At 39.4% G+C, this 16,277-nt stretch overlaps 1 protein-coding gene across 1 annotated transcript; it reads left to right on the top strand.

Moving 5' to 3' along the window:
- The first annotated feature begins 3,686 nt into the window (after nt 1-3,686).
- On the top strand, nt 3,687-15,932 carry LOC149828729 (auxin-responsive protein IAA6-like). The gene is made up of 6 exons (XM_090017124.1): nt 3,687-4,177; nt 4,353-4,606; nt 4,712-4,856; nt 6,077-6,141; nt 15,749-15,765; nt 15,843-15,932. Exons 1-6 carry the CDS (start codon nt 3,687-3,689, stop codon nt 15,930-15,932), a joined length of 1,062 nt encoding a protein of 353 aa, XP_089873250.1.
- Nucleotides 15,933-16,277: the final 345 nt, after the last annotated feature.

Raw genomic sequence — 16,277 nt, 5'->3', positions numbered from 1 at the left:
ATCGCTATAGCGATTTGTAGTGTCTTCCGCAAATTAGGACCAACTTGTCAGAGTCATATCTCCCTAACCGGATGTCATATTCCAAATCCGCGATTTGTAGTGTCTTTCGCAAATCGCTATAGCGATTTGTAGTGTCTTCCGCAAATCGCTATAGCGATTTGTAGTGTCTTCCGCAAATCGCTATAGCGATTTGTAGTGTCTTCCGCAAATTAGGACCAACTTGTCAGAGTCATATCTCCCTAACCGGAGGTCATATTCCAAATCCGTAAAAAGTGGTGTCTTTGTTATTGAGTCTAGTTTATTTCTGTAAATTTTCAGCAATTTCTATTGTCATTTCATTCCCCATTTTAACTTCAACGATACATTACAACCACAATCATCAAAAGAAAGATTGCCCAAGCTAAGAGTCACCGTTCTCGCCCTCCTCCTCGACAGCAACCCAGTCGGTGCAGTCGCGCTGAGGATGGCCAGCAGAAGCTCCACCATGTCGTCTTCTTCTCCCTAGCGAGGAGGTCTCAGCGGAGCCGTCGTTCCGGTGACGGGTGTTGATCTCGTTCCGATGACGGGTGTTCTACGAAATGTAAATCCCCCTTCTGTAAGGGCAAAATGCCATGAACACGCTGGGAGGAGCCCTCAGACCCCCCTTCTGTAAGGGTAAAAGCTCTGAATCAGACTCCATAACTCTTCAAGTTGAATGATGCTACCCACACTGGGAGGAGCTCTCAGACCCCCCTTTCTGTAAGGGTAAAAACTCTAAATCAGACTCCACAACTCTTCAAGTTGAATGATGCTACCCACGCTGGGAGGAGCCCCCAGACCCTCCTCCTGTAAGGGTAAAAACTTTGAATCAGGCTCCACAACAGTAAATGTGCAGGTCAGTCGGTGCTTGATGGAGCAATGTATGATCTTCTAATGGATGTGCACAGAAGCAGAAATAGAAGGGAGAGAGAGAGAGAGTGAGAGTTGAATGATGCTACCCACGCTAGGATGAGCCCCCAAAGCCTCCTCCTGTAAGGGTAAAAACTTTGAATCAGGCTCCACAACAGTCAATGTGCAGGTCAGTCGGTGCTTGATGGAGCAATGTATGATCTTCTAATGGATGTGCACAGAAGCAGAAATAGAAGGGAGAGAGAGAGAGTAAGAGGGTTGATGTTCATGGCCTCCTCCAGGGAAGATTTCTTTCTCGGATAATCCTGCAGTGCAGAGACTGGGTCTTAAATAATCATTTTCGGGGCACTTAAGTCTTTACAACCACTCCTTTTCAAGAACCGTCATTTTTTTTTGCACCAATGGAGGAGAGGGTACTTAAGTCTTTGCAATCGCATCAAACTCCAACGCTAATTAATGCTGACAAACATGGGGATACGAGATGCACATGCTTACATACGTGGTGCTCTTTGGGACCCCCGATCATGAGATGTAGCTAACTGCCCTGTTCGGGGGGGAACATGCTTTGCTACACCTAGGTTTAAGTCCTCATCTGGGTTTGAGTTTCGGTGCCCGTGATTCCGTGTCCTTTTAGGGTTTAAGATAAACAAAATTGTTTGTTTGAATATACACTCCTTTGTAGGCCGGAAAGCATACAACAACAACGAAGAGTTGTGCCCTCGATTAATGTAAACATGATCAAAACAATAATTATGTGTAAGTGTCATGCAAGTGCAACAAAAAATAAATAAAAGAAATAAAATACACTCGTGCATTTAGGAGAGCATTGCATGTGTATTGAGTGTTGATTTTTATCGATACCTTTGTGAGTTTTCCCTTGTGTAGTAAGATTTGTAGAGTCGTCTGCCACTTTAGAGGAGTGGGCTTAGAGTTCCCTTTTAACTTGTGTTTTTTATTTGAAAATTTTTAGTTTTATCTGCTTACACTGTTGTCGGTTGTTGTCTTAGCTTGTTATGTTAATTATTTTTCAGGTGCTCAGCAGTAGGCAGGCCGATTGGGACTTGGAAGGATTCGGAGACACTTTTGTTGTATAGTTTTGGGGTTTTGTTGTAAATAAATTTTTTTGAGAACTTTTGTCAAATTACAAATGAAATGATACTTTGTTTATCAATGCAAAAAGTTTGTTGCACTGAATTGAGTTATGGGTTTTAGTCTAGTTACGAAAGTTTTCTTGATTATCAATTTAAGAAAAAAAGTATTAGCAAATTTTTTAGGGTTACACAATCGACTTTTGACGTGACTTGACTGAATTCAGTTTTTCAATGGCATGCAACTCGAACCATCTTTCAGTTTGTACTTACCAATGTTCATGATATTTTGAAAATGTCTTGGCGTTATCGTGCTATGAACATAATAGAAAATTTTCTAAATATAAAATCCTTAAATTTTTCACAAGAATTTTTTCACCGAGATTTTCCTGGAAAAGCCATTTGTAGCACTGGTCTGAACCAGGAGTTCAATGAAAATTTGACAAGTTTTGTACGATAGATAGCCACCTAACTTATCCAAAATATACATGAAGCCTTCTAATTTTTAATAACTGCTTCCAACCAATACTTGGTCCTAAAATCACACTGTTCACCAACATTTAATATAAAAAAAACCATTTCTTATTTGTTTCTCAGTGAAAGAGAATAAAAGAAAAGAAACAATTTTGTACCTCAAGGGGGTGTCTGAAACATAGTCGCGTAAGTCTTATTCTCATGAAGATACTGATGAAGAAAATCTTTAGCTTTTTCTCGTAAAGCTCTGAAAATATGTAATACATAAACATCTAAAAACTTTGCTTAAAAGAGTTTTTGTCATGTTATTTTTTTTCGATAGGCAAGTTTTTATCATGTTAATATTATCAAAAGACATGATGTTTTATAATATATGCCTAATTTCCAAACATGGGCGATATTTGTGAGTTTGATCGGAGATGCAGAGAGGAAATTCAATTCCTCCCACCACAGACATCTGAAAATGTGAAAAGAGGATGATCCCCAAAGGACATTCTAGTTTAGTCATAAAAGCTGTCAAACATATAGAATCTAAGAAAAAAGATGAGGAACGTATGAACAGAAACATCTCTTGTTTACCAAGAGGGAGCATCCGAACTTTTGACGATTTATTCATCGACTAGTAGACGGGGATTAAAAAAGAAAAGAAAAGAATCCTTTGAGACCCAAAACACTGTTGGTGGTAGGCTCCACAATGGACATGTAAATAGTATCTGCATGTTATAATGGTGTGAGCCTGCAAAACCGGATCATGCAAATCCGGTGCTCAGAGATAACGTCTCCATGCTTTCCTCATAAAGTAGTACTTTATTAGGGTTTTCTGCCACACTACTACTATTAGGGGTTTAATTTAAACTCCCATAATAATAAACCGTATTACTTCAAATCCTTGATCCCTCCTTTTCCTTTTTTTTATTTCTTTTTTCTGCTTGTTGGGCATATTTAGACCACCACCAACCTCCCCCAGCATCGTTCTCGTTTTCCTTCAACTCTTCTCTCTCTCTCTCTCTCTCTCTCTCTCTCTCTCTCTGCATATGTTAGTTTCCTATGGTTTGTTGGGGGTGTTTGATGTTCTTCATATTTATCTGTGTTGGTGATAGTTTTAGCATTACCAACCTGGGGAAATCTTTGGTTTCTTTCTGCTTTCTCTGATTTGAGGAAGTTGGTCTGTCAATCTTCAAGTTTGGTGGGGTTTTCTGATGTGGGTAGTGTTTTTTTAAGGAGTTTGATAAGGCAATGGAAAGTGAAAAAAACGTGGTTGATGAGAAGGGCGGGAGGCCTATGTTTGAGTTGGGATTTGGGAGGAAGTACGAGGGGTTTAGGGGTTTGGAGGAGAGGGACCTTGGGCCTAACACCAAAGACACAGAATTGAGGTTGGGTCTTCCTGGGGACTGGGCAGAGAGAGAAACCCATCTACCTGAGCACCTATCCTCTGATAATGTATCTAGGCTTTCAAAGAACACCACCTCTGTGGGTTCAAAGAGGGTTTTTTCAGACACTCTAGATGGTTTCTCATCCAAGGAAGGAAACACACAGAACAAGTCTGGGTGTTTCCCTCCATGGTCATCACCCGCACCACCCCCTACATCTTCTGTGTTGCCCAACAACCAGCCTACCTTTCTCCCATTTAAGCCTAACCCTGGTACGCAAAATATGGTGCAGAAGCCAACTTCAGGTATCACAAAGCCAGAAGTGAAAAACACAAGCATGGGTGCTTCAGAACAGAGGTATAATACTTATTATTACTATTGATAATCATTTCCATACATAGAAGAACATTCCTTTTGAGACTGTTTGGTATTATTTAAACTTGATGGTATTACTTTAAAATGCATTTTTTCCTCATTGATTCTAACATGGGCATCTTTTCAATTTGTTTATGAAACCTTAAAAAAAAAACAGGGTTGTTGTTGGGTGGCCACCTTTAAGATCATTCAGGAAGAATTTTGCTAGCTCTTCCTCTAAACTACCACCAGAAAAACAGAGTGGTGGGGCTTCTGTGAATGGGAACAAGGCAGAGAGTTGTAAGAAAGGGTTGTTTGTGAAGATAAATATGGATGGGGTGCCTATTGGGAGGAAAGTTGATCTTAATGCATATGACAGTTACCGGAAACTCTCTGTGGCTGTTGATGAATTGTTCCGAGGCCTTCTTACAGGTAATGCAATCTGACTTTCTAGTTTCTTTATGAAAATAAATAAGGAAAAACTCATTAATTTGTTGAAACTAATTTGTATTCATTATTTCTTTTTTTTTGGGTCAGCTCAAAGAAATACAATAGATGGATATCAGGGTGGTAGTAAGGAAGAGAAACCTATTACAGGGTTGTTGGATGGCAGTGAAGAATATACCCTGGTTTATGAAGATAATGAAGGTGATAGGATGTTGGTTGGTGATGTACCATGGGGGTGCGTTTCTTCTCTCCTCTACTCTCCCTTTTCTTCTTTCCCCACTTTCTCATTTTCTAATAAAAAACATTATAATAGTGAAAGTAAAAACAATAATAAAGTGAATGATAACGGTAAGTTTTTTCGAATTCTACCTTTATCCTTCTCAGTCAACTTTGTTTCCTGAAAATTTGACAACACTAATGATGATGATGGTGATAAAAAGATATTATAATTAACTGAATTATTGCGTGTAGCAACTGTGGAATATTGTAGTTGATGAGATTTTGTTGTTTCTACCTCACACTACTATCACGGCAGTTGATCATTACTAATGTTACTTTATTAGTGGTACCATTTTTTGTTTGTTTGTTTGGAAGCATTAACACGGTCATGTTCGTAACACTGTTTAATTTGCAAACGGGTTTATCATCCTGATAGTGTGAAAGGTTTCTGTAACCTTTTTGGTAGTGACAATCCTGTTCCTACTGTTGAAGACACCATGAATTGCATCAGTAGACACAATCAGCCTTTGTACATAAATGGATAAATAGTGCATAAAATCAGTCCAATATATATATATATATATATATGCTTCTACTGTGGTACGCTTTTGATTTACATACATCTAAACTCCAAAAGAAAAATATAACTATTGGATCATGCTTAGCATATTCTAATTATTAATTTCATGTGTCAAATTTTACTATGATGTTTTATACCATTTTTAAACTGATCCTTAGTAAAGGAACCATGCTGAACGCATCTGGCTGTGGTCAGATTGAGACAATAAAGCTTGAACCAAATATTAACCCATGTGTGTGTTCACACGCATGCCCGCCTGCTAGACCATGATACCATATGGTGGTGCATACTCTTGTCTGTGTGGATCTAAGGCATGTAGATGTATTTAACATGATTTATTTACTATTTTAAGAGGTTTTGTCATGTTTAATATGCCATATGTTTCAATTTCTGAGATAAAGAAAAAATCAACGGCTCACATTTCTTGAACATAGTTAATATATGTTCAAGCAGCGCGAGTGATTTGGGGCAGAATTTATGGGATCTGCGAAAAGGTCAAAATCCCAATTTCGTCATATTTTTCTCTCATCTTTTGACCGATACGTGTTAGAATAGGATGACTTGTCAAATTATCATTAATTAGAGTCATCTCAAGGGTTATTTTTTATATACTTAGTTGAGGGGTTTGTGTTTCTCAAATTTCTACTTTGTGGCAGGATGTTTGTGAACTCGGTCAAGAGGTTGCGTGTATTGAAGAGCTCTGATTTATCTGGACTGCGCGGTAAGTAAACGACAGCCGTCCGTTTTTCTTTTCATTTCTTTGTTTTTTCCTCGAGAAATTATTCAATGGGCGACTTGAGCTTTGGGAGACGGACAAAGGTTGGTTTTTTGGCTTTCACCAAATTGGGTGGTATGAAAATGCAAGAAAAGACAAAGGGATAATATCTTATCATACTATTAAAAAGGAGATGCTGGTTTTGGCTTTCACCAACTGGTGTGATGTATGAAGATGTAAGAAAGTCCAAAGGGATAATATCTTACCATGCAATTAAAAATAAGATGCTGGTTTTTAGCTTTCACCAATTTTGGCGATGCATGAAATTGTAAGAAAAGCCAAAGGCATATCTTAGCATACTATAAAAAAGTATATGTTGGTTTTTAACTTTCACCAAGATGGATGATGTATGAAAAGCCAAAGTTTTTGGTTTGACCAACTTGGTTGATGTGAGAAAGCCAAAGGATTTCTAAATCCCTCACTGGTGAAAACCTTTAGAGGTGAATTCCACAATGACATGATTGAACATGAAGTAGTATTTCAGGTCACATATCGTTGAGTGAAATCATTCAATTCAACAATCATATGGCCTTCTCAATTCTCATTGATTTCTGGCACCAGCATGGTCATAAATGAGCAATCCTTATCCCCATACCTGTTTATCATGCTGCAGCAATGAGCGAGTCAGAAAATGGGTATGGGTTGTGCCATCGATGTAGGCATGTAACCCACATGCTGAAGGTTTTCACAAGAATTTGATAAGTTTCACACACACACACACACGGGGGGTGGGGATAGTTTGAAAATGTGATGATATTTTCTGAACCTGATAATTACCCAAAAAGAGCCTGATATTTTCCAAATTTTGAAAATATTATGATTTTATCATGATATTAACACAATAAGCAGTCTTTTTTATATCCTATTCTTATACGTTTTCCTTCACAATTTTTACATTTTTATCTTTTTAAATGCCATTATTTCCCTGGGAAAATCAAAGATTTTTGGTTTATCATCAGATCTTTCCAATATCGAGAGATTTGCGACATTGATTTAACATCTTATTAGTTCCCTTTTAAGTCCAAACTTAACATCTTATTAGTTCAAACCAAGTCATTCTGGCTAGAAAATCACTTGCATCCATATTAAATCCTTGTTGTAGGTGATTGAGCTATTCCAAGTTTTCCATCTGTGATTTAGTGGATGCTTTGAGTATTTTATCATCATTGTGATCACCAATATGTTTATGTTTCCTTAATAGACTTGCTAACTTGCACCTTTCCCGTATGACTTATTTGATATATTTGTGTCCAGTTCCTCCCAGCATCAGACCAGAAGCAAACTGTTGACGGGCTGAACTCAAAAGAGTGAAGCGTTACTTGGGGTCGCCAGTCTGCCTGCCTGTCATGGACTCGCACCATATTTTTTGACTTTCCTTTTATCTCGCTTTTAGTTTTTTTTTTTTTTCTTGGTTGCTTGCCTCTCTTTTTGATTTGCTCTACTTTGCGTGTAAAGATGAAGCAAACTGTCTTTTCCCTGATCATTTTTCCTTTTTTCTTCTTTCTTATGACTGAAACAGAAACATGAGCCATTACCAAGTGTAATTACTTTATACAATTTCAAGTGTGTCATATCTCTCTCTCTTCTCTCTCTGTGGTTCTCTAACTTTGCACGTAAGGAGCCACTGTTTGTGATGTTATTTTTCTTATTGTCGGAGTATTTTGAGTCAAATTGGCTTTCATTCAAAATCCATGACACCTAAAGTTTAGAGTATCTTGTGGTTGTGGACAAGTGGAATGATGTTGCCTCGTGTGTATCCCATTGTCAACAGTCTATACCAAACCTTTTTTGGACTGTCCAAATCTGACCCTGCCAACCAGGCTGGTGAGTCTTAAACTGTGGCCTAGCTTTGAAGAATTCAGTGTGTTTGAAGTAAATTATTAAATTGATTAAGGAAAGTCTGCTTTAGTCACAAGTGGAATTGTGAGGCAACTTTTAGGAGATTGAAAGGCAAGAACAATTACAGCTGTTGCACCAACGGCTCCACTTATTTGATAGGAGCAGTTAGTGCACGTAGTGGAGGGCGGGTCCCATTCTCGATCCCCGTTAGTAAAATAACTAAAATACTTTTAGGAATAAAAGTGGATCGGGGAGAAACGGGGCGCGCTACCCCCGGTCCACTGCCATCCCTAAGTGTTGCAATCTCAATGGTATGGGTATGGTTGTATAATTGATAGGGATCTGCCCTATGAATTTTATTTGTAGCTGTCAATCCCAATGCAAACGTTTGGATTGATTGATTTTCATTGCTGGTTCTGCAAGGGATGATCGTTGGGCATTGGGTGCCATCGTAGTTGACACTTGACGCAATGGATGCTTTTTAAACGTTCAGGGTGTTTGGTTCTGAGCTATAACAGTGATACGCTGCCAAGGGGGCCATGTCTAGGGGACACGAATCAGACATACTAACAATGAACACATTGGCTGCCATCATAGACGACATAATGGATGGTTTTTACCGAAGCAAGTTATATGCCCCCCCCCCCCGAACAAGGCCGGTACTCCATCTCATGTTCGGGTGTTCCCAAAGAGCGCCACGTATAAGATTCTGACCGGCATGTATCCCCATGTGTGTCCGCATCATATTGCATCGTAATGTGGTGCCGTCTCAAAGACTTAAGTACCCTTTACCTCCATTGTCTTCCTCTTCCTTGAACGAACATAAATGCCCTGAATCGGCGGTTTGTGAAAAGGACAAAAATGCCCTTCATCGTTATCGCGCCAAAACGTTCCTCAAAGTTTGCGTATGCAGCAAGCTGTATGTTGTAGGATTTAAATAGTTCAAAACAATCCATTCTCGCCCAAAGCAGAAAACTCTACCGGAGCATTCTTTGTTTTCATCTGTGTACAACGGAGCATCATTTCCTTTGTTTCAGAACATCTGTTTCCGTCTTACTAACAGTCGCAGCATCGTTGCCACCTTCTGTTGTATATTAGTTGTTACTGTTGCTTACTCTATAGTTGAAATATCCAAAATCCTATCGTTTCGGTGAGTTTCGTGTAAGGTTTTGTTACTCAATCTGTAGGTTTCTTCTTATACAACGACTTGTAAGTTTGAGAAATCTTACAAAGATGTGTACTTATGAACCCAAATGTTGCGACGATTTGTAATCATGATGATCGTTTAATTTGTTGTGCAGGTTAGCAATGTCTGCGCCTCATCAGAGAAGAGATGCCTCGTCGTTCTATGGTTTGTGTATTAGAGAAGTGATCTGCCAGTCCCATCTATCTAAGGTTTTTGAAAGATACCAAAATATACTTAAGATTGAGAACGATAAAGACAGGGAAAAAGCGTTGAAATTGTATTATGTAGAGGATTATTCATCAGATATCGAGGCTGCGGACCAAAGGAAGAATGCTGAAGAACGAAAGATGCAGAAGAAGGATGACGAAGAGAAGACAAAGCAAAGAAATACGGAGGAGAATGAAAAGAGAAGGCAAAGAAAGATGACAGAGCAGAGGGAAAGGGAAAAAAAGAGTGCGGAGGATTGGCAAAGGTATTTTAACAAGGTACAGATTGAGTCAAGGGCGATAATGGATAACTGGATCTTGGACAATAAAGCAATGCGAAACAAGGCAAAGCTACTGAAGGAGGCGGAGGAGAGGCAAAGGCAAATGAATAAGAAGGAAGTGCAACAGAAGGAGAAGGAGGATGAGGAGAAGAAGGAAACACAACGGAAGGAGAAGGAGGAGGAGGAACAAAAGGAAAGAGAAATGAAGAAGCAGGAAGAGGAAGTGTAGGAAAGAAGGAAACAAGACTTGGAAGATGAAGAAATGCGGCAGAAGGAGGAGGAGGAGGAACATAAGGAAAGAGAAAGGAAGAAGCAGGTGGAAGTAAGGCGGCAGGCGGAAGAAAGGCGACAATCGGAAGAAAGACGACGAAAGGAGAAGGAGGAGGAGGAAGAAAGGCGGCGAAAGGAGAAGGAGGACGAGGAAGAAAAGGAAAGTGAAAGGAAGAAGCAGGTGGAAGAAAGACGGCAGGAGGAAGAAAGGCGGCGGAAGAAGAAGGAGGAGGAGGAAGAAAAGGAAAGAGAAAGGAAGAAGCAGGAGGAGGGAGTGCTGGAAAGAAGGAAACACTATTTGGAGGAGGAAGAAAAGGAAGAGAAAGAAAGGCGACCGAATGAGGAGGATGAGAAAAAGGAGAGAGAAAGGAAGGAGGAGGCGAAAAAGGAGAGAGAAAAGAAGAAAAAGGCGCAGAAGGAGAGAGAAAGGAAGGAGAAGGAGGACGATAAAAGGAAGGAGAGAGAAAGGAAGGAGAAGGAGGAGGAGAGAAAGCAGAGAAAAAGGAAGGAGAAGGAGGAGGAGAGAAAGCAGAGAGAAAGGAAGAAGAGGGAGGAGGAGCGAAAGCAGAGAGAAAGGAAGAAGATGGAGGACGAGAAAATGAAGGAGAGAGAAAGGAAGGAGAGGGAGCACGAGAAAAGGAAGAAGAGAGAAAGGAAGAAGAAGGAGCTCGAAAAAAGGAAGGAGAGAATAATGAAGGAGAAGAAGGACGAGAAAAAGGAGAGAGAAAGGAAGGCGATGGTGGAGCTGGTAGTGAAGGAAAGGGAAAGGGAGTTGGAGGCAGTGGACCCACCAGAAAGGCCTAGGTTGGAGAGAGAACAAGAGAAAAGAGTGACCAAGGTAAATAAATCCAGTCTGTCTTTGAAGATTTAATAATATGTTTAGCGATTTTGGTACAACAATTACTATGTTAGGTATTAATATCTATAGCGATTACTCCGATAGTCTGTGTGCAACCAATATTATTTATAGCAGTTAGTAGAATAGTATTTATAAGTACAATGGAACTAATTGACAATTGGTATGAATAATATGTTATTTTTTGTTACAGGGAGGTCACAGGAGAAGTAGAGCACCAGGTGAAAAGCTCGGAGGCCGGTGTCAATGGCCTGTAGTTCTGTCATGGTATGGTCAGCTGAGTGCATATCAGAAGGACCGATTACGAAATATGCACTTCGGTGCCCTTTTGGACTAGCAATATTTTGAAACTTGCTGAAATACCATGACCCACCTGGTAAATAAGTGGAATGATAAGACTAACACATTTCAGTTTGATTCTTTTAAGATGACCATGACTCTAGAAGATGTGGCGAGGATCGCTGGCCTTAAGTGCGATGATAGTGTTGTCCTATTACGGCATTCAAACTATAACGCAAGGGAAGAATGCACGACCCTTTTGGGAATGTCGATGGACGAATGAAGTCAATGTATTTCTGGTGGAATGAAGTTCACATCAATGAAAGTTTCATTTTTCTGTAATAAATGGGAAGGTCGCTCCGCTACTTGTGCATCTGAAACAACTGACCAAGAGTTGCACGACTTCCTTCTTTATTTTTTTGTTCTTATATTATTTTCCGATTGTTTTGGTTCGAGAATAAGTTCCATGTGGCTGCAGTACCTGGCAGACTTAGACGAAGTCGACAACTATGCCTGAGGTGCCGCTATGCTCGCACACTTGTACAGTCAACTCTACCGTGCGAGTAATGGTACAAAAACAGTTGGGGGATTTTGGTCATTTGTTCAGGTATTTGTTGATTACATAGTTAGTAATTGTAGACTACTTTCATTGAAGGTTGTAGTGTTACTAATAATATTGTTTTTGTTAGGCTTGGGCGTGAGAACATATTATCTCATTGCATCCACGTGCTGCCCCTGCGAGTTGCGGTTTTCCAAAGATCAGTCGGTGGGCTATAATAAACGTCATAGTGCATAATGCTAAGTCCATTTTAGATGGACTGCAACTGAATGAGGTAAACATTCTAAAATTGTTTACTTATCATTGAGTATTATAAATCGATGTAATGTTTAGCATTCTTAAGTAATCATCGTTGCAGGAATGTTTTCCGTAGTACATATTGTTGTCGTCATATCATGCTTAAGTAAATTGTAATATATTTGTCACTCGTTATTAAAAAGAATTAGCAATATACAGGTTTTGTGGAGACCTTATGGAGATGGGGATGCCGATGACCAAGACGTTGTTGCAGAGGCTGCTAGATTGTCTGACCGCGATTTGTGGCTGTTTTGCAATTATGAAGCCGAGTTGCAGCATGGTAGTCGAGTTCTCCTATAATCTGGCTTAGGGCAGTCCATCCCAAATATGCCTTTGGAAGTGAGAAGGAAGTTGAATAGTGGTGGGTGCAGGAACGTGAATTGGCGCGAACTCTACATAGATGAATTGTTCATTTGGAACTCGGGTGGTGTCCCTGCCGTATCGTATGATTCTAACAGACGACAATTTGATCCCTTCTATTTCGAACGCTATTGGGAACCAATGCGCCGAAATCTGTCGATTGATAAAATTGGGAACCCATGCATCCCAACTGCCCTCTCTCATGTTGCAGCCCAGCGTCTACAACCAAAACATCGTCTCTCTTCTGTTACGATAACAATTCCCTCAACAACAAAGCGCGATGAGGAGCGAACAATTGCTACAAAAGAGCATATTGTCTTTGCCGCAAGGTTCGATCTTATGGAGAGGGAGAATAAGAAATTAAGGACAGAAGTTAGCAATATGGGGATACAATTGAACTCAGTTGTGGAGATGATGACCAGCTTTTTTAGTAAGATGCACGCAACCCAGAGGCCACCCAGGATAGAGGGTCCACCAATAAAAACAGAGAGACAAGTGTATGATATTTCATCTGATTCGTCAAGTGCCTAGTAATAAACCCTGGGCATTCTTTTTTATCACGATAGCTATTTGTTGTAATTGTATAATTAATTGTCATAACTTGACATTCTTTTATTGTTTAATTCTTTATTATTACATGTAACAGACACGTTTCGTCTGTGGATCTCGTAAATAAATATATATTTAATCAAAAATAGATGTCTGTTGTTCAGAATACGTGACATTGAATTGAATAAGGTCACCATCGTTATGATAGAGCATTTCTGCTCAGCAATCGTTGTATTTGTCTCCCCTTCGAAAATTCATCGCAATAAGGATTTGCGATGTAGGCCGTGAACAATAATTTAACGAGTTCTGATGTCGTAAATGACATCAGTGAATAACGATCAGAAAAGATTGATGCGATGAAATCGCTACTGATGATAATAAGTAAACTGTAAGTAAATTGCAATCGTGCAATAGGATGCCGGCCAGCCAAAATCGTTACGATATTATTCTCTGTCAGAAGTCGCTCATTTGCGAGGATTTCAATGCATGAGGTCAACAACGCAAACGACAATGGCTTGTCCCTTTGTAAACGTTGTAAGTCAACAAGGATTTGCCGTGTTAAATGATACTAGTATAAAGCGACAATGAATGTTGTTAAAAAGCTGACAACGACTATGATATTTGGCATGAATATATCGTTGTATCCATGTTTGATAATCAATTGAGTAATCGTCAAAGATTATTCATACCTGGAAAACAGGTTTGTTTGGGTCGGGTCAATATCCCATTCAACCATTGTTATAATATGAAGTCGAAACGATAATTTTTTAATTATTTAAAACCCAATCATTTAAGTTGCGGGTTGTCTTCGATAAAGGGCGGTATTCGAAACGACGGTTTTTAATTATTTAAAACAAAATCATTTAATTAGCGGTTTTTTTTCGAAAAAGGGCGGCATGGGAAAAGACGTATTTTGTATTATTTAAAACGCAATTATTTAATTTGCGGGCGTTTATCGAGCAAGGGCGGCATGTGAAATGACATATTATTAATTATTTAAAACGCAAATTAAATGATAAGCACTAACCGAACCTTACATTTCAACGTTGCCATTCCAGGGCGAAGAAAGATCAACCATGGAACAAAGAAGGAATTTTGGTCAATTTACCAACGTTAGTTGGTAAAGCTATGATTGTAAATAAAAGGCATCAATTCAACTTCTTCTGCAACAATTCTTTCGTGTTCCCAACACCTCAAATTGTTATCTTGTGAAAACTTTTAGCCATATGTTGTAAATAAAAGGCTAATCAATGTATCGTTTCTCTTCCTCACTTCATTTCTTAATTGGTAAGTAAACCTCTTCGTCTGTTACAGGGTGAGCTTTGTTCGCTTTAACAGTGGAAGTGCAAGTGTGAGTGGTACTCCACAATTTCTCACAATCGCTTTGGAGTTCTTAACGTGGGATCGTTCAGATCCCTCTGGTTTTTATCAACAAACGTTCATTATCGCTTTATACTAGTATCATTTAACACCGCAACTCAGTGTTGACTAACACCGTTTACAAAGGCCGAGTATTACAGCACAAATCGCTTTCCGCGATAACCACAACTCGCTTTCCGCGATAACCACAACTCGCTATGCAGCGAATATGTAGTCGAATTACGCAATTCCAACCGATGGACATAAATTTTGGATTTGGCGTACATTATTCATTGATCATGTTGGTTGAGAAGTAGATCTTTTGGGTCATAAATAGTCGCACAAGTACTCGACGGTGTGATTATCTTATACTTCGTGAACCAGCAACAATCAAACCGACAGTTCATTCATAAACCTGGACCCCCCACCCCCCCCCGAACGTAGAAAATTGTGGTTGGTGAGGCAGACGAAGACAGCTACACGACCAACAATGGCGAATCATGCGTATATTGTCTTCACATCGTCTCCATTTTCAACAAAATCCGTCTCTTTCAAGCCGTTATTTGCGATTTGTGTTGTGTACTTTGTAATGCAATTTTCATATCGTTCATTGCAATGTCCTTATTCATTTCAGTAGAACATCCACCGACGAAGTTGGGCGAAAACTTAGTCAATCACTCATGGAGGACATCAAACGAATGCGCAATGAATTCTCAGAATGCAACATGATCAGTAATTTTGTTCGTATGAAACTAGTAGGAGTTGTCTATATACGTAATCCATGTGTACGTGCGTTAACAACACCATATTTGCTTCAAACAGACTATATCTTATTTTGTCAGTTATATTAAAAGCAACGCACCAAGCCAGACTATAAGCATCGTCAGCCCGTATTTCATGGTATATCAGTTGTATTTTACGTTGCTTTTGGTTATTGATTAATTATGATTGATTCATATGTTAATGTTGCTGTTAGCAATGTTTCGGTATGCAGACGATCTTACGCCGTTTGCCATACTCCAGTGGATTTAAAGACGACCTACCTTATTAAGTTAACGGTAATCATTGCAGAGACCTTTTGTCAAGTGAAAAGGTAAGCAAACAAACCTAGAATGCAAGGTTACAGCATGACAGTGCTAACAACATTTTTTCGATCCATTTGCTGATATTGATTCCTACACTCTGGCAATCAGAAAAGCATTGGGTCTTATACATGATGGATTTATACGAAAAACAACTTTGGTGTTACAATTCTTTGGAAGTTGACAGTGGTTTACGGCTAGACATTTTCCATCTCGTAAGATTCCATCTATATGAGTATCGTGTCCTGTACTGGGGTCATGAATTTACTTTGGGTCACATTATTCTCAGATCGGTTTCGTCAAAGCCATTTTGGGAGTCATGTTAGCGAGTGGATCTATCACATGACATACCATGCTCCATTACAAGATAATGGCGTTGATTGCGGCGTATTTGTAATAAAGTACATTGAAGCGATATACAATGGTGCAGAACCCTGTTTCGATGCTGTATGCCATTTTTTGTCCTATGTTATTAGTGATTAAATGCATGTCTATTGGTTCCACATTACAATTTGTTTTTGCAGGTTGATATACCTGGATTCCAGGAAGAACTCTGCCAAATATTGACGTCCTTCCTAATTGCGGAGGCGAAACTAGCAGAGCCGCCACGATGATGTAAAAGGCAGCGACCAGCGGTGCCTAACACACATGATTGACAGTCGCAAAATTAGATAGCGATGTATGCAATGAACGAAGCCTTGTAATGTTCGAAATGATAATAGTCAACATCGTTATGAAATGTTTGATGTGTAAACATCGCCTTATTGCTGACACGCACAGAATGAAAATCACATAAGAGACTCGAGATGAATGCGGTCAACAAGAGCCAAAAATGTCGCTTTCGTAATTACAAATAGTACACAGCGATAAGACGGGTTTGCTGTTCAGAAATGGTGGTCTAACATCAGCTTCACTACTAATACCATGAAATATTGTGTAAGAATTTGTAATTTTTTTTA

Source organism: Nuphar pumila, chromosome 9 (assembly GCF_984573655.1).
Source record: "Nuphar pumila chromosome 9, dmNupPumi1.hap1.1, whole genome shotgun sequence".
Taxonomy (NCBI): Eukaryota; Viridiplantae; Streptophyta; class Magnoliopsida; order Nymphaeales; family Nymphaeaceae; genus Nuphar; species Nuphar pumila.
The sequence above is the reverse complement of the archived record's forward strand: the minus strand, read 5'-3'. Positions and strand labels throughout refer to the sequence as shown.

What these genes read in the sequence shown, in the direction of transcription:
- LOC149828729 (XM_090017124.1), top strand. Translation starts at nt 3,687, where the DNA reads ATGGAAAGTGAAAAAAACGTGGTTGATGAGAAGGGCGGGAGGCCTATG. An exon ending in ATGGGTGCTTCAGAACAGAG is followed by an intron (nt 4,178 to 4,352) that starts GTATAATACTTA and finishes AAAAAAAAACAG; the next exon opens with GGTTGTTGTTGGGTGGCCAC. An exon ending in GTTGGTGATGTACCATGGGG is followed by an intron (nt 4,857 to 6,076) that starts GTGCGTTTCTTC and finishes ACTTTGTGGCAG; the next exon opens with GATGTTTGTGAACTCGGTCA.